Here is a 15,860-nt window from a genome sequence, read left to right on the forward strand (position 1 = left end):
TAAGGAAGCCGATGGTATTTCAAATCGAAAATTTTAGAGTGGTCTCTATCAAAATTGCCCTAAACTCTTGTTCCAGCTGGCCGATGCGGCATAAGCTGACGCTCTCGTCTTCCACGTCGCCGGGCGCCGGCCTCTATCTACCTTGTCGTCCTGTTATCCCCGTGGTTGAGATCGGCGTGCATCTCAGCTGTCGCTCATCTGATGGTCATGACGCATCGTCGAGCTGACCTTCTTCCCATCCCAAACCCTGCCTACTCACCATGCCATGTATGGTTGCAGTTACGAACACCGCTCCATCTACACTGCATCGCCATTGCCAGCCATGGGGATGGGGGCCTGCCCCAGCGAGCTCCATCTCCATTCCTAGGTGACACCGTCACGTGCAGACATCTCGACCGCCATGCATCCTGGCCTGAACGCCATGCCGCCATGCGCCACCTCGCACACTGTTGATCAACCGCACAGTGGACGTTGCCCTCGCTGTACGCTACACAGTCTACACCACTACGGTCTGTGACTGCAACCTCCATCCATCGCTGTACGATACAAGTAGTACTGTTGCAGCATTTGTTGCAGGTCCGGGTTGCTTAAACGGTTTCGAAAAATAATCCCAGCTGAGCAAACTAAAGTGGGGAATAAATGACAGATGGAATGAATAAACGAAAGGGGAGGAGAAACAGGAGGCGAAAGCTAGAGATAAAGAAGGAAAAGCAAGGCTCTGACATTTCCTCAAAAGCCTGATAAACATCACGTTTCGTGTTGGGATCAATCAAGGAGCGCTGACGTATGGGGTATAGTGAGCTTTGACCCCACATGTCGGTCGCCTGTTTGTGCCGAGTGTTGTGGCAGTCGTGCTCGTGATTAAGCGAGAACTGAAGTAGCACCAGTCTAATGTTGAAATAATTCTATCAGTTAATTTTTTACATGGTTTATTTTAGATGCTTCCTAATTTTCAGCGCATGAAAACAAGATGTATTGATCATGCGACGCAAAATGACATGGGTTAGGAGAGGGGTTGATTAGGGTCTCCTTTGTCACCGAACCTAAAATAGGCTCTAGGGAGCGAGTGAAGGATCTAGATACCGGTCTAGAGTGGTGAACATACGTTTTTTTAAAATATTAAAATAGAATAGCACAGCTAAAAATAGATATCGGATATTTCGATATAAATATTGGATGTTACGACTTACACTGAAAGTTTCGATGCATACGATCGGAACTTTCAATCCGCCTAAACATGAACTAAGATAGATCTACGCATAAAGATGAGTTAAATTGCGAAATGCAAGATGTAGCAGGGTATAAAATATTCAATTTAAGATAGAATTAGCAAGCACGATGTATAACTCAAGATAATATGCTAATTGCTTGAAATCATGTAAGAGGTGAGAAATAACCAACGAGAGAAGACGCAAGGAATTTGTTCCCAAAGTTTGGATCCCTGAGGGATCATATGTCTTCTTTGAGGGGTTTGGTTGTACTTGAGCCGGGTCTCTTTTAATCATTTTTCTCGTATGGTTGTACAAAACACTTCTTAGTTCTACTTGGTATTTTTTTTCCTTTTGGAGGTAGAATCTGGCCTTCACAAATTTCTCATGGCGCACAACAATTGATTGGGACTCATGAGTGACTCCTAGCCGTCTAGGAGGCCTCAATCTCTAAGAGTAATAAATACACACGAATCAAATCTTAGAGATGAAATCTAGTGCTTAAAGATGAGCTCAAAGTCACTTTCACTAGATCTCTCACTCAAATCATTTTCTCAAGGTGAATCACAAAGCAAGAAAGAGAAGATGTGCTCTTTAGGACTCTAGAAAATTTCAAAGAACCAACAGCTCAAAGAGGTGAGGGGGGGCAGAGTATTTATAGGGTATCCCAAAAAACCAGCCGTTATACATTTTCCCAGCCCATAGTGGAACTTCTGATATCTAGATTGGAACTTCTGATCAGTGTAAAGTAACAGCATTGACTTGCTCGACTCAAACTAAAGCTGGAGAAATACACAAATCAGAACTTCTGACCATACACATCGGAACTTCTGATTTAAACGAAAACTTCCCGAGCGCTTGAAAATTTAACACCCCAGACATTCCGATCAACATCAAAACTTCCAACCAAAACATCAGAACTTCTGATTCCAACGAGAACTTCTCGAGCGCTTGAAAATTTTAACACCCGGACATTCCAAACATCAGAACTTCTGATACCCGGATCAAAATTTCCGATCACTCAGAAACTTTTTCAACCTAAGTGTCCGTGTTATGAAATATGTCTCTCATTCTAAGGATAAACTTTGAGCATTAAAATCATAACAATGCCTTTAACGTAGCATACCTCTTAATAGTACGATATTTCTATATTCAAATCAAAATAAAATGCTATAATCATAGGAGTAACCAAGCGTTGTCTTCTTTCTTCATTTTTGGGGATTGCCGGCGTCGTTTATCTTTTATCATTGGGATTTTTACCTATTCAAATATTCATATAACATATTAGTTTCTTAATCATTTGTCGTCAATTATCAAAACTCACATAGGGAGCCTAGAATCTAGATGCACTTGCATGGAGGCTAGCTCGACAGATGAGGTAGGTGCGGGGTGGAGCAGCGAGGCGGTTGGGGCGTCGTCAGCCTTAGGTGGCGGAAGACGACCGATGAACTAATATTGGGGCAAGTGAGGCAAGGATGTTGGGTGAGCGCACCGGTGGGTGACGCCGTCGGAGATGGGTGAAGAAGGGCGGGGGACGAGGGCGAGCACGCGAGCCGCTAGAGACGCATGTAGGTAGGTAGGTAGGCAGGTGAGTTGTTCATGCCAGCGCGCGTAGGTAGAAGAATTGGTAGAAGGAAGAAGAAGAAGGTAGGAGGGCTGCCAATTAAGATTCAATGATTGTCGTTTGTCGGTCGATACACAACGTTTTTTAAGGCACTTAACAATAGCATCACCCTTTTTTTATGTTCTAAGATTCCTATAACCCCTGATTGCTTTGGATTGATTCCTCGCCGTCTACCATTGCTACTCCTTCGGATTTATGAGTCTATTTGGTTAGGGGCCAAAGGAGCCAAGCCAAATTTTGGCCTGCTCTGAAAATTTAGTTTCCGTTTCGTTTGAGACAAAAATTTGGTCATGCTTCGGAAAAAATTGGCTGGTCAAAAAAATTTTATAGTGTTTCTGGGCAAATCTAGAGGGGCCAAATCGTTCATCAAAAATTTTGACCGCTAAATTTTAGCTTGGCCTCAAACCAAACACTATTTTAACAGTTAAAATTTAGCATGGCCCTAATTTAACATTTACCTAAATTTTGGCTTGGTCTGCTGGGGCCAAAACCAAACAGCTCCATGGGTAACACGCCATGAAAATGGCAGCTGGAAGTGTCAGCATCGTCCTTGCCAATTTAGGAGCTAATGATTATGATATGTTCATTGATGACATTGCAGATTGTATACATGTTTATGCAGATTGTATTTGTATATACTCCTTCCATTTTACTATAAGGTGCTCACGTATACCAAAATATAAATATTTAATATTTGACCAACAATTAATCTAACACTGTATATGTACAATATCGGTACCGTTATATTTGTATTTGAAAGTAGTTATCTATGATCATAATTTTATTGTCATGATTGATGTGTTATAAGAGAATTTACTATCGAATTTTAGTTTCAAAGACCATGTTGGGTCAAACCATGCCCTATATTATGAAATGGAGGAAGTATTGCCGTAAGTGTTGTTTTGTTAGGCAGTTAAGATGTGGTGTTCGTCTGATTCGATTGCTATGGTAAAGTCTAATTCACGAGTTACTAAACAAACACCAAAACCTCGCCTCTTGGACTGCTCGGCTTCTCCTCAAAGCTTTTCAAACCCTTAACTCTAAGTATATTGTTGACCCTCGTGCTAGCTGCTTGCAGCTATATCCTCTCTTTTTCAGTGTCTTCATTTTCTCCTTCCTTCTTCTCTAAGATTGGGGATTCATGCCTGTCTGACTAAAGATCAACCATTTGTTACTTTCATCTTCAACCTCTCGGACTCGTGTTTCATTTATTTCCGAGATGATGGAGATTGTTGTGGTCCTTGTTGTTTGGGATTTATACACCTCATCTTCCTCTTCGTTAGGTAGCGTAAGACAATGGAGCAGCTCACTAGTGCAGGGAAGAGTTTTAATAATACTCCCTCCACTTATAAATATATGACGTTTTAGGCTGTGAAAGTAGTTTTGCATACACCCTCACCTCCTTCCCGATACGAAAAATCAAGGTTCTAATAGCGCGAAAATGAAACATATACACTTCAATACCAACATACTCCCTCTGTCCTAGTATACACGGCGTTTTAATTTTGGGACAATTGTAAATTTACCATTGTTTTAAACTGTCATTCGAGTGACATTCTTACAAAAAATAAAAAATCAAGGACAAATTTGCAAAAGCCCCTTTAATTTTTTGCCACTGTCCCACGATACAAGACGCACTATCAATTTGCATTGATTTCTCCTTAGACTACCATCACCTCACCTGTAACACTACTACAGAAATAATCATTAGTACACTACTAATTGCAATAACTTCAAGTGATGTTCTCCAAAGTTAAATTTCAGAATTGAGCATTAGTATCAAAATAACCTGAGAACATATAAATAAAAAACTGAAATGAGGTCATAATCCTAACCAGGGTTCTAGTTCAAAAATAAAACTAGAGATCACAACATAGTGAAGTCCGGCTCTTGCCCCTCTCCAATAAAATCAGAGATAATTTTCCCTTTTACACTAACTTGTTCATTTCTGGAGATAAAATCACTTATAGTTATGACAACCAGAGAAACAAAATGAAATTTTCACACACATGTACCCAGAGCGAAACCCTAAGCAAGTAGGCTACTACTAAACTAAAAAACAGTAGTGGATGTGTACTCACAGCCTCGATCCAGTGCTGGAAAGCCAGCTCCAGAGCCTTGCCATCTCTGGATAGACCCTGATCCACCCGTGTAAAGCTCACAAATACTATAATAACTTCAGAGAAACAAAGGAGAAATTAAGAATATAATGAGCTTTCTTGAGGTAGCAATTGAGATCTTGGATGCAATGAGGCTGACACAGTTCCAGCGCGAGGTGGTGGTCTTCGACTTGGGTTCGTCGAAGAAGAAGATGGTGCTGTGGTTGAGCCAGCGCTTGCCACCTTCATTCGTCCACATCAAACCTTTGTCAGTTTAGTTAAATTTTTTCCCACAATCAAGCCTCAGCTAGAACCATCAACAATAACCAAATTAAGCCTTTATTTTGGAGGACAAAATCTCTAAGAAAGAGGCACCTTTACATGGAATCCAACTCATTATACAGCAAGAATCAAGGGGAAAAAAGCAAGATGTAATTGGGAAGATGTTCAAGAAAGGGACATCTCTTCTTTACCAAATTAAACAGTGCAACTAGAAAGAAATCAGAGCCAAAAAGATTCAAGAGTAGGATCTAAAAACCAGAGCTCCTATACGACGACAGCGGAGTCGGTGAGCTTTCGCACGGTCTGATAGCTGCGGCACTCTAGTCTGGTCGAGAGAGAGAAAGATAAGACTGAGAGCTCCATCGGTGAAGAGATAAGACTGAGCTGCTTGTACGCGGACTTATTCATGAATGCATTTTACCTTGTAAAATTTCGAGTTTAGCTCCTGTTGTTCATTACCGGTCCTAATAATAAACCGGTACTAATATTTCATCAGTGTTGATTTATGTATAACTGACACCGATAGAGTGATACGAATGTTCTATTCGAATAATCTATTCTATTATATTGATCCATGTGTAGCACACAATCATAAAACGCGACTTAACGCTTGGGAGTACTTCCCCACCTGCCTGCATACATGTATTAGCTAGTGTGTAAATGTAGCTCGAAGCTTGGAGTCCTACCGCGACGCGAGCTGCCCGGGGCGGAGGCTGACGCAGCGAGTAATGGAATTGACCTGCCGCCATATGCGTGTTCGTGGGTGCGCCCGATCCCGTGGAGCCGCACTCGACGATCTCGACGACGGCAATGACAAGTAGCAGAACGACGTGCGAATAGCGCGCCCGAAAAGGGAGTGAGCGAACGACGTGAGAAAAGCGCACAGATATCAAATCGTCTTTGCGGCGAGCGAGGCAATGCATGACGGACAGGATTTGATCCAAGTGAGTTTATGAGAGGTAAATGAGTCTATGACATGCTCCTCTAAGACTGCGTCGATCTTTGCGAAATATGTTATGCATCCTGTATACTAGGACGGAGGGAGTAACTATTTGTTGGTCGTACTTATGTTAGGCCTACCCTAACCTTCTTCATCAAGCGGAGAAGTTGACAACGACGGGAGGCCTGGAGGATCACCGTTGCTGCGATGAACGTCTCCGTCTTCAGAGTTGAAGACGATTACCACGGGTGTATTGGGTCGTCGATGTCAGCCCAAAGGTCCCCAATCTCAGGATCACCGTGTTCCAATATCAGTAGAATTTAGGAACACCTCCGATGCCAGATATGATTATAATATATATCTCGTGTGTCATCTCTTTTTTTCATGAGAGTACAAGTTCAATATACTCACACATTCATATGTATGTATCACATATCTAAATAAAATTAGAAATATAACCTCATTGATTTAACTACTGAACGTACATGTATATGCAGGTATTGTTCATCTATTCCATCCAAGGACCCTATCCAAGTGAGCAACTGACCTATGCTTCGCGCGCGTTCTCTATTTAAGTAGTAAATCAAGAGATTATTACCGTACTCCTCAGTTTAAATAAGGGAAGTAGCACAATTTATTTGAATTTTTTTTAATTCAAACTCGAATTAAACTACTTCCATTTATCAAACGGATTTGGACTTATTTAGTCACGAACTAAATAAGTGAGTATAAGGATTTGGATTCTATTTGACTTATCAAACGGACCTTATTAAATATAGAAGTAGGTCGATCAAAATCATAATTATTAAAAAAAATAGTACTCTGTTTAATTATTAAAAAGAACATTTGTTTGTTTGTATTTATCTATATATATGTTAAGGTGAGTTTCTATTTGCTTGATATGATGCTGTATAAGCAGATACAAGAGTTGGTTGTAATTGATTGAATAAAGATGATTTTGTGATATTGATATATATATTTGTCTAGATGAGTGAATCTATAGATCTGTATCCATCAAATCTAACTGTGAAAGTATATTTACGTATATTATATTAAACTAGAATAGAGGATATAGATAACGTTTTTCTTTGCAATTATAGGTATCCGGAGAGGAGGTTGTCTCATACACAATCGACCCTTATCGACTCTCGCCGGTTCTAGCTGGGCGACAGTAAACTGTAAACTTTTCTTATCTCCAGTTGGAAGAATGGAAGCTGTTCTTTAGCCCTATTTACCTGGAATCAATGCAATCGATCCAAAAGAAGTGTGGTGGCCCACATGCAGGTGCCGACGCAGTCTCACAGCTTGCATTAACCCTACCAAAAAAAAAACCTTGCATTAACCCGATCCAAATTCGCAGGCCCCACATGTCATCTGGACCTTGCCCCCCGATTTGCGACTCGAGTTCTACTGATCTAGGCCAACCAGATAGGAAAAAACTACAAGTTGTACGACACTGATGTGGACCTCGCAGTGTCCATCTCCTAATCTCTCTCTCTCTCCTCTCTCATCCTCACCAGAAAGGCAGAAAACCACCATCTCTCTAGCGCCTAAACTGTGAACTTCCCTCTCTCTCTCTCTAAAATTCCAAACATATACTACTCCACTAGCCTGCTACTCCCTACTCTCCCCCTTGCCACTCTATCGCCCAGCCATACAGCTACTCGCTCCCACTGAGCCAGCGGCGCAGGTGCGCAAAGCCGAGCGCGAGAACCCACGAAACCAACCAAGAAACTCCACCCATTAAGGCGGACTCGCTCCGGCACGCTTCGCCCTCCGTCGTCTTCTCTGTAAATGTCACTCCCCCGATGCCTCGCAGCTCAGTAGAGGCCATGGCGGCGAAGGCGGCGACCTCCCGTGCTCTCGTTGCCGTCCTCCTCCTCGCCGTCGCCGTCGCCGACGACGGTGGGTGATTTGTTTCTTTTCTCTCTCTTCCCTGGGTGTCTTCTGGTTGGGTACTGGGGAGCAAAGATTCAGGGGGTTGGTTTGTTAGGATTACTATTTTAGTAGTGCTGCAAGTACGCGCTTTTGGAGGCACGGTGATTCGCTAGTCCTCCATTCGCATTTCTTTATTGCCATAAGCCAAGTCTAATACTTAAACTAATCCTTGTTAGTTGTGCCCTTTCTGGCCTTCTCATCTCCTCTTCTTCCCTGCCAAGGAGGCAGTTCTTGCCATCTTGTAGCAGCCTCTAGCTCTAACTAGTCCACCGATGCTTCAAAATGTGATTTCTTTGTCCTTCATGTTCTTCTGTTTGTATGAGCCATCGCTCAGAAGATTAAGAAATCGTTTGAAGCTTTTGGGCATCAAATCTTGTCTCTTTATCCAGCGCTGGAAGCTTGATTTTTTAATCTGGTTTTTGTGTGTTTTAAGCTCTTAGTTTGGTTTTGCTATCCGGTATAATCCTGCTCCCTACCTGGGTGAATCCCAGTAACTTCGTTTTCCACCATTGTACTACTTTTGGGCTTTCCAAATCTGATGTTCTGAACTTATTTTGCTTTCTTGCCTTAAACACTAAGAAAAATCCATGGTAGCATGGAAACCAACTCCCTTTCTGCTGATATTCCTTTTGTCAACTCATCTATTAGAATTTGCCAATCTTAATCTACTTCGTGTTGCCGTTGTTTGTGCTAAAACGGCTTGGTCACATCCAGGGTCGACGCTGTTGGAGATCAAGAAGTCCTTCCGCAATGTCGGCAACGTACTGTACGATTGGGCCGGCGACGACTACTGCTCGTGGCGCGGCGTCATGTGCGACAACGTCACCTTCGCCGTCGCCGCGCTGTAAGAAAAGCAACCATTATTGAAGTTTGCTTCTTTCCTACCGATTGCAATGTGCCGTCACTGATGCGGGTTGGTGCCAATGCAATGCAGCAACCTCTCCGGACTTAACCTCGGGGGCGAGATCTCTCCAGCCCTCGGTAGCTTGAAGAGCCTCGTCTCGATGTACGGATGATTTATTGTTTAGCCTGATGAACTGTGTTGTTGATTGGATTTCATGTTTCCTGACTTGCGTTAACGTGTGTTTTTGTATCTGCATACAGTGATTTGAAGTTGAATGGGCTGTCCGGGCAGATCCCTGATGAGATTGGCGATTGTTCTTCGCTTAGAACACTGTAAGTGAACTTATGCATCTTGAAGTTTAGATTCGGGTGTTTTTTTTTTTTTTTTTTTTTTGCATATAGTGCTTACTTGTGTTCAAATTTTTGGTTTTGGTTTAGGGACTTGTCTTTCAACAGCTTGGACGGGGACATACCGTTTTCAATATCAAAGCTGAAGCACCTTGAGAACTTGTGAGGCTTGTTCTTGCTGAAATGCATAAAAAAACAAGTCCTTCGGAAGTTTTTAACTGATCTTTTGCCGTTGTTCGTGATTTTCTAGGATATTGAAGAACAACCAGCTGATTGGTGCAATTCCATCAACGCTGTCGCAGCTCCCAAATCTGAAGATTTTGTAAGATGCTATCATGCTACTGCTGCATGATTCTTATATCGTGGATATAACTAGGACAGTTCGAAATAAATTTCTAATGGGATGCGTACTCCAGGGACTTGGCACAAAACAAACTGACTGGGGAGATTCCAAGACTAATATACTGGAATGAGGTTCTTCAATACCTGTAAGTCATCCTTCTCTTTTTTCGCTTGTTCAAAGAATGTGTGCTAGTGCTAGACTGCTAGTACTGTAGCTACATTATTAGTATATTTAAGGGCTGGCCGCCCATCAAAAGCTGGGCAGCCTCATGAAGTTTTATGGTTGGTGAATGGTCTTGTGAAATGGCATTCATGCGTTAAAAGTATTGTGAAGCATCAAATAATTTCTTGAATGTTCTGCGGCTAAATTTGTCATAATTCTTTACTTAGGGGACTGCGTGGCAATCGTTTAGAAGGAAGCCTCTCTCCTGATATGTGTCAGTTGACCGGCCTTTGGTACTTGTAAGTGCACTGTTTTCCAAGTCCGTTACAAGTTTGATGTGTTTTCTCAATTAGATTTTAAGGTTACAATCATTTTGATTAGTGACGTGAAGAACAATAGCTTGACTGGGGTGATACCAGAGACCATCGGGAATTGTACAAGTTTTCAGGTCTTGTACGTATATATATTCTCCCCCCTTCAAACTAAGCTATTTAACTTTCCGTTTGTGCTGTTTTCCTAACATTTTCCAATGATAGGGATCTGTCTTACAATCAATTTACTGGACCAATCCCGTTCAACATTGGTTTCCTGCAAGTGGCTACACTGTATGTGTTGTTTCTTTTATCATTGAAAAGATTCTAGTTACATGCCTCATAGAGATAAGCTTACCTGCAAAATTATGCAAATGTTCTGTATTAGGTCCTTGCAAGGGAACAAGTTCGCCGGTCCAGTTCCTTCAGTTATTGGTCTTATGCAGGCTCTCGCTGTTCTGTAAGTCCTATGATGATTTCGGTAGTTACTAGATTATTGGCTGATCTACAAATCAGGCAACATTATGCCATTGTCGGTGGTGCAAAAAATATGATTGATAATACATACGACCTTTTATTGCTCCAGAGATCTGAGTTACAACCAACTATCTGGTCCTATACCATCGATACTAGGCAACTTGACATACACTGAGAAGCTGTAAGAATTCTTATCCCCATTAATCTGGTTCATAGCTGTTTAAGATTTTAGTTTTAACTGATACAATTAACCCCTGCAAAAGTTCATCATGGGCATATTTTTGAGTTAATAGCATCATACATTTTGTGCTTATAGGTACATGCAAGGCAATAGGTTAACAGGGCCAATACCACCAGAGCTAGGAAATATGTCAACACTTCATTACCTGTAAGCTTTTAGTATTTCTTTTCAGTTATGGATATGGAAATTATGGTTACCATCAATCTATCTTTGTTGACAAATTATCTAAATTCAGAGAATTAAATGATAATCAACTTACTGGATCCATTCCACCAGAGCTCGGAAAGCTTAAAGGCTTATATGACTTGTAAGTACCTTATTAGGCACCATTTAATGTTTGTCATGTGAGTAGTGCTTCTATGCTCTCCTGAAAACTACATTGCATGAACAAGCAGCTGATTCTAAATGTTTCACAGGAATCTTGCAAATAACAATCTTGAAGGACCAATTCCTGACAACCTTAGTTCATGTGTGAATCTCAATAGCTTGTAAGCATGAATTATTTCTGAAAATTTTTGTGGGTCATGTGCAGTGTCACACATACATATATAATGTTCTGAATTTTCTTTTACAGCAATGCCTATGGCAACAAGTTAAATGGGACCATTCCTTGCTCGTTGCGTAAACTTGAAAGCATGACATATTTGTAAGTTCAAATATGTTTTATTCCTTGCATTGGGCTAAACTTGACTTGAATGAATTTTCCTACTCTGTTTTGAATATCATGTTCGATGTTTCTGTTATCTGCTGCTTTAGTGCTTTGTTCATGTTGATTAGTGACTTATGTTCAACTGGTTTTGTAGAAATCTGTCATCAAATTATCTAAGTGGCCCTATTCCTATTGAGCTATCAAGGATCAACAATTTGGACACCTTGTAAGCCCCATCAGCTTGCATTTTGTGAGAGTATCTATTTCATGCTACGCTATATTATATAACAAAGATACATGTACTAGGGACTTATCCTGTAACACGATTACTGGTCCAATTCCGTCAGCCATTGGCAGCTTAGAGCATTTATTGAGACTGTAAGTTTTTGGATTACTGTTTCTTGATATGTTTCCAGCTTCATGGCCTGCTGACATTGATCATGTTTCTCTAGTAACTTGAGCAAGAATGGTCTGGTTGGATTCATCCCTGCGGAGTTCGGTAATTTGAGGAGTGTCATGGAGATGTAAGTACCTGGTTTTCTAATTGTGAGTCCTTTTACCAATTAGTTCCTTGCATAGTATTTTGAATAACTTGGCTGTTGTTTTAGTGATTTGTCCTATAATCACCTTGGTGGCCTGATTCCTCAAGAACTTGGAATGTTGCAAAATCTGATGTTGTTGTGAGTATATCCTTACATGTCACAGTTCCTTTGGTTTATGAGTTAAGTTTCAGAAGGGAAGCTTACTTCTCATTCATCTGTTTATTATTGTCTCTTGTAGAAAACTGGAAAATAACAATATAACTGGGGATATCTCTTCACTGATAAACTGCTTCAGCCTCAATACCTTGTAAGTTCTTAACTAGAAAACTTTTAAGGATGCACAAAAGTTTGTATTTTGCTAACATTATGCTTTTGCATTTGTGGACAGAAATGTATCATACAATAATTTGGCTGGTGTTGTCCCTACTGACAACAATTTCTCACGGTTTTCACCGGACAGGTAATGTGCTTCATCATTTCCATCACTGTTCTTATGCTTTTGCTCAGACATGGAAATAGTAGTTTAGATCTGGTCATTTCTTCAGCTTCTTAGGTAATCCTGGACTCTGTGGATATTGGCTTGGTTCTTCGTGCCGATCCACCAGCCACCAAGAGAAACGTAAGAACAGTGTTGCATTCATCAATTGCTTTGAAGTAAACTTTATTCATGTATAAATGTATAATAAACCGCTGTGTTTTCTTCCACTGGATTTTCCATGCAGCACCAATCTTGAAGGCTGCGATACTTGGCATTGCTGTGGGTGGACTTGTTATCCTCCTGATGATCTTAGTAGCCGTTTGCAGGCCACACCGTCCACCTGTTTTCGAAGATATCTCTGTAAGCAAACCAGGTAATGCATCTACTGAGCTTGGAATCTATTCTCACAATAAATCAATTGTTCACCACCTTGGTAGGTTTGAGGTTGTATCGATCTCGTCATGTTAAGTTACTAAGAGATTTTATCGAACAATAACACTCATAGTGGATGCTAGAACAGTGTTAATACCTTGTAATAGATATGCATGCTGTTACAGTGGGCAATGTCCCCCCCAAGCTGGTGATCCTTCATATGAACATGGCTCTTCATGTGTACGAGGATATAATGAGGATGACTGAAAACTTGAGTGAGAAATACATAGTTGGTTATGGGGCATCAAGTACAGTTTACAAATGTGTTTTGAAGAATTGCAAGCCAGTGGCAATAAAAAAGTTGTATGCCCACTACCCACAGAGCCTGAAGGAATTTGAGACTGAGCTAGAGACTGTTGGCAGCATCAAACACCGAAACCTAGTCAGTCTTCAAGGATACTCTCTATCACCTGTTGGGAACCTTCTCTTCTATGATTACATGGAAAATGGCAGCCTCTGGGACGTTTTACATGGTAAGTACAGACAGCTAACTCATTTACACAGTTTTGTCTATGAATCCTGAGAACAGTTTAGTGAAGCGATCAGTAGCTAGCACCGCTATGTTTGTTTTCATTATAATAGTCCTTGTTTGCTTGTGACTAGTTGAACCGAATTACTATTACCATATCATAATATAGCTCTTCTTTTATTCTAGAAGGTCCATCCAAGAAGAAAAAACTTGATTGGGAGACCCGCCTTCGGATTGCTCTCGGTGCAGCCCAAGGCCTTGCTTACCTTCACCATGACTGCAGTCCACGAATAATTCACAGGGATGTAAAATCAAAGAATATCCTCCTTGACAAAGATTATGAGGCCCATCTTACAGACTTCGGCATTGCTAAGAGCTTGTGTGTTTCGAAAACACACACATCGACTTATGTCATGGGCACTATTGGCTATATTGATCCCGAGTATGCACGCACTTCCCGCCTCAACGAGAAGTCTGATGTCTACAGCTATGGCATTGTTCTGCTGGAGCTGCTGACTGGCAAGAAGCCAGTGGATAATGAGTGCAATCTCCATCACATGGTAACCATTTTTCAGTCTCTTGCAGTTCTTCAAATTAATGTCATTCTCTTCAGTTTATTGCTTTGGATTCCAATAGTGCCCAATAATTGCTGATCGATGCCGATTAGGCTTGTGTTCATATAAGGGGACCAGCAACATGAAACTTATCATGTGAGTAGATCCATCTGCACTGTAGACCTGTGGTGGACTGGTGGTCTGATCCATTGTATATGGCTACTGAAAGCTCCATTATAAGTTGCAGTGCTCCGTCCCCTAAAGCCTGCCATTTTTGTCCCCCTGTCATCAATAATGTAGATAGAAAGCAAAAAATGAACTGACAAAATATCAGTAGTTCTTATATGTGGCCATTAACTTCCCCGTACCTTGATGTAACATTTAAGTCACCGCAGTTTCAAACGGGATCTTGTAAAACCAAGAAGACAATATTATGTGCAGAAGCGATGATAAATAGGATTCATTTAATTGTTCCTGTATCAATCCATTCCTCTAATCATATGCCCTACTGCTGCTGCTTAGGAAGAATCTTATTATATATGTTCACACGGAAGTAAAAAAAGGCTTCCTATATGTGTACACACATATGGGAAAACTAGTCTATACTCCTGGTAGTACATACTCCCGGCTCGATCCATAGTTGATCCCATTATAACTGAAGATATATTACTTTTTAAGATATATCCATAGTTGATCCCATCAAAAGGTTTTCTATACATATGTATCTGCATATGCATATATGTATGTATGTACATACATATACATATGTATATGTATATATGTATGTAAATATATATACTTTCAGGGCACAAACTAGTTTTGCTATCTCTCTCTGTGTATATATATTATGTGTATATACTCAACTCTAGTTACCATTGTACCACCTCCAGTTACAATCCAAACCTCCAGTTACAATCCAAAAAATAGTAGAGTTATAATTCACGAGAGACACAGAGTTACAAACAGATGTAAATAAAAAAAAATTAAGTTGCAATTACATTATAGATGAACGTAACTTCTAACTAATTCCTTGTCTAATGATGTTAAACCTAAGGAACACAATTATAATCGTAGTACAATCTAAAACTTCTGTAATGCTGATTAGCATATAGTTCACATATGTTGCATTTTCCTTCCGACTCAAGCTCTGATCATATTACCATCATATGTTCTAATGCAGATCCTATCAAAGACTGCGAACAATGCAGTCATGGAGACCGTCGACCCTGACATCGGAGATACATGCAAGGATCTTGGTGAGGTCAAGAAGGTATTCCAACTGGCACTCCTTTGCACCAAGAGGCAACCGCCCGATCGACCGACAATGCACGAGGTGGTGCGTGTCCTGGACTGCCTAGTAAATCCTGACCCGCCACCGAAGCCGGCGCAACCACTGGCCTCACCACAGCCACCGACCGTCCCGAGCTACATCAACGAGTATGTCAGCTTGAGAGGCACCAGCGTGCTCTCCTGCGCCAATTCGTCAAGCACGTCAGACGCGGAGCTGTTCCTCAAGTTTGGAGAGGCCATTTCTCAGAACACGGAGTAGAGAACTGCAGAGGAAGCCAGCTGCTGATCTGGGAGTTGAGGTGGTAGCAGCAGCAGCAGCTAGTGGAGTAGTTAACTGACGTTTTGTCGAAATATGCCGGGTTACTACGCAGGAAATTAACAAGGGAGTCTGAAGGGTGTTGTTAACTGTAAAAAGTCATGTGCTTCTCTTCTTTCTTTACCACTTTTGTCTAACTTAGGAGGCTGTATTGTGTATTGGATCTCTGCTTAGCCCTGCTTGCCCTTTTCTGTGACTTGAGTTGCCATGTTGGAGTGAAAACTGTACTGATCAGAAATTCAGGTGATCTTCATTTGCATAAAACTACTAGCATAGTGGCATTCCTGTTTCTACTGTGACCTCTGTAACTAGTG

General features: G+C 41.2%; 1 protein-coding gene across 4 annotated transcripts; it reads left to right on the forward strand.

Moving 5' to 3' along the window:
• Window positions 1-7,639: 7,639 nt before the first annotated feature.
• LOC133930671 (LRR receptor-like serine/threonine-protein kinase ER1) lies at window positions 7,640-15,813 on the forward strand. 4 transcript variants are annotated; one of them, XM_062377367.1, is made up of 27 exons: window positions 7,640-8,058; window positions 8,806-8,935; window positions 9,026-9,097; window positions 9,196-9,267; window positions 9,373-9,444; window positions 9,533-9,604; window positions 9,699-9,770; window positions 10,015-10,086; window positions 10,169-10,240; window positions 10,324-10,392; window positions 10,487-10,558; window positions 10,685-10,756; window positions 10,892-10,963; window positions 11,052-11,123; window positions 11,233-11,304; window positions 11,391-11,462; window positions 11,620-11,691; window positions 11,772-11,843; window positions 11,918-11,989; window positions 12,074-12,145; window positions 12,246-12,314; window positions 12,396-12,467; window positions 12,553-12,626; window positions 12,730-12,858; window positions 13,025-13,390; window positions 13,576-13,946; window positions 15,121-15,813. In XM_062377367.1, the coding sequence occupies exons 1-27, from the start codon at window positions 7,962-7,964 to the stop codon at window positions 15,487-15,489; spliced, it is 2,970 nt and encodes a 989-aa protein (XP_062233351.1). In that variant the 5' UTR covers window positions 7,640-7,961; the 3' UTR covers window positions 15,490-15,813. The 4 variants fall into 4 exon arrangements, with proteins under 4 accessions (XP_062233351.1, XP_062233350.1, XP_062233353.1 ...); XM_062377366.1 differs by having other exon boundaries at window positions 7,643-8,058; window positions 13,573-13,946; XM_062377369.1 differs by having other exon boundaries at window positions 7,644-8,058; window positions 13,043-13,390.
• Window positions 15,814-15,860: the final 47 nt, after the last annotated feature.

This window comes from Phragmites australis, chromosome 10 (assembly GCF_958298935.1).
Source record: "Phragmites australis chromosome 10, lpPhrAust1.1, whole genome shotgun sequence".
NCBI lineage: Eukaryota > Viridiplantae > Streptophyta > Magnoliopsida > Poales > Poaceae > Phragmites > Phragmites australis.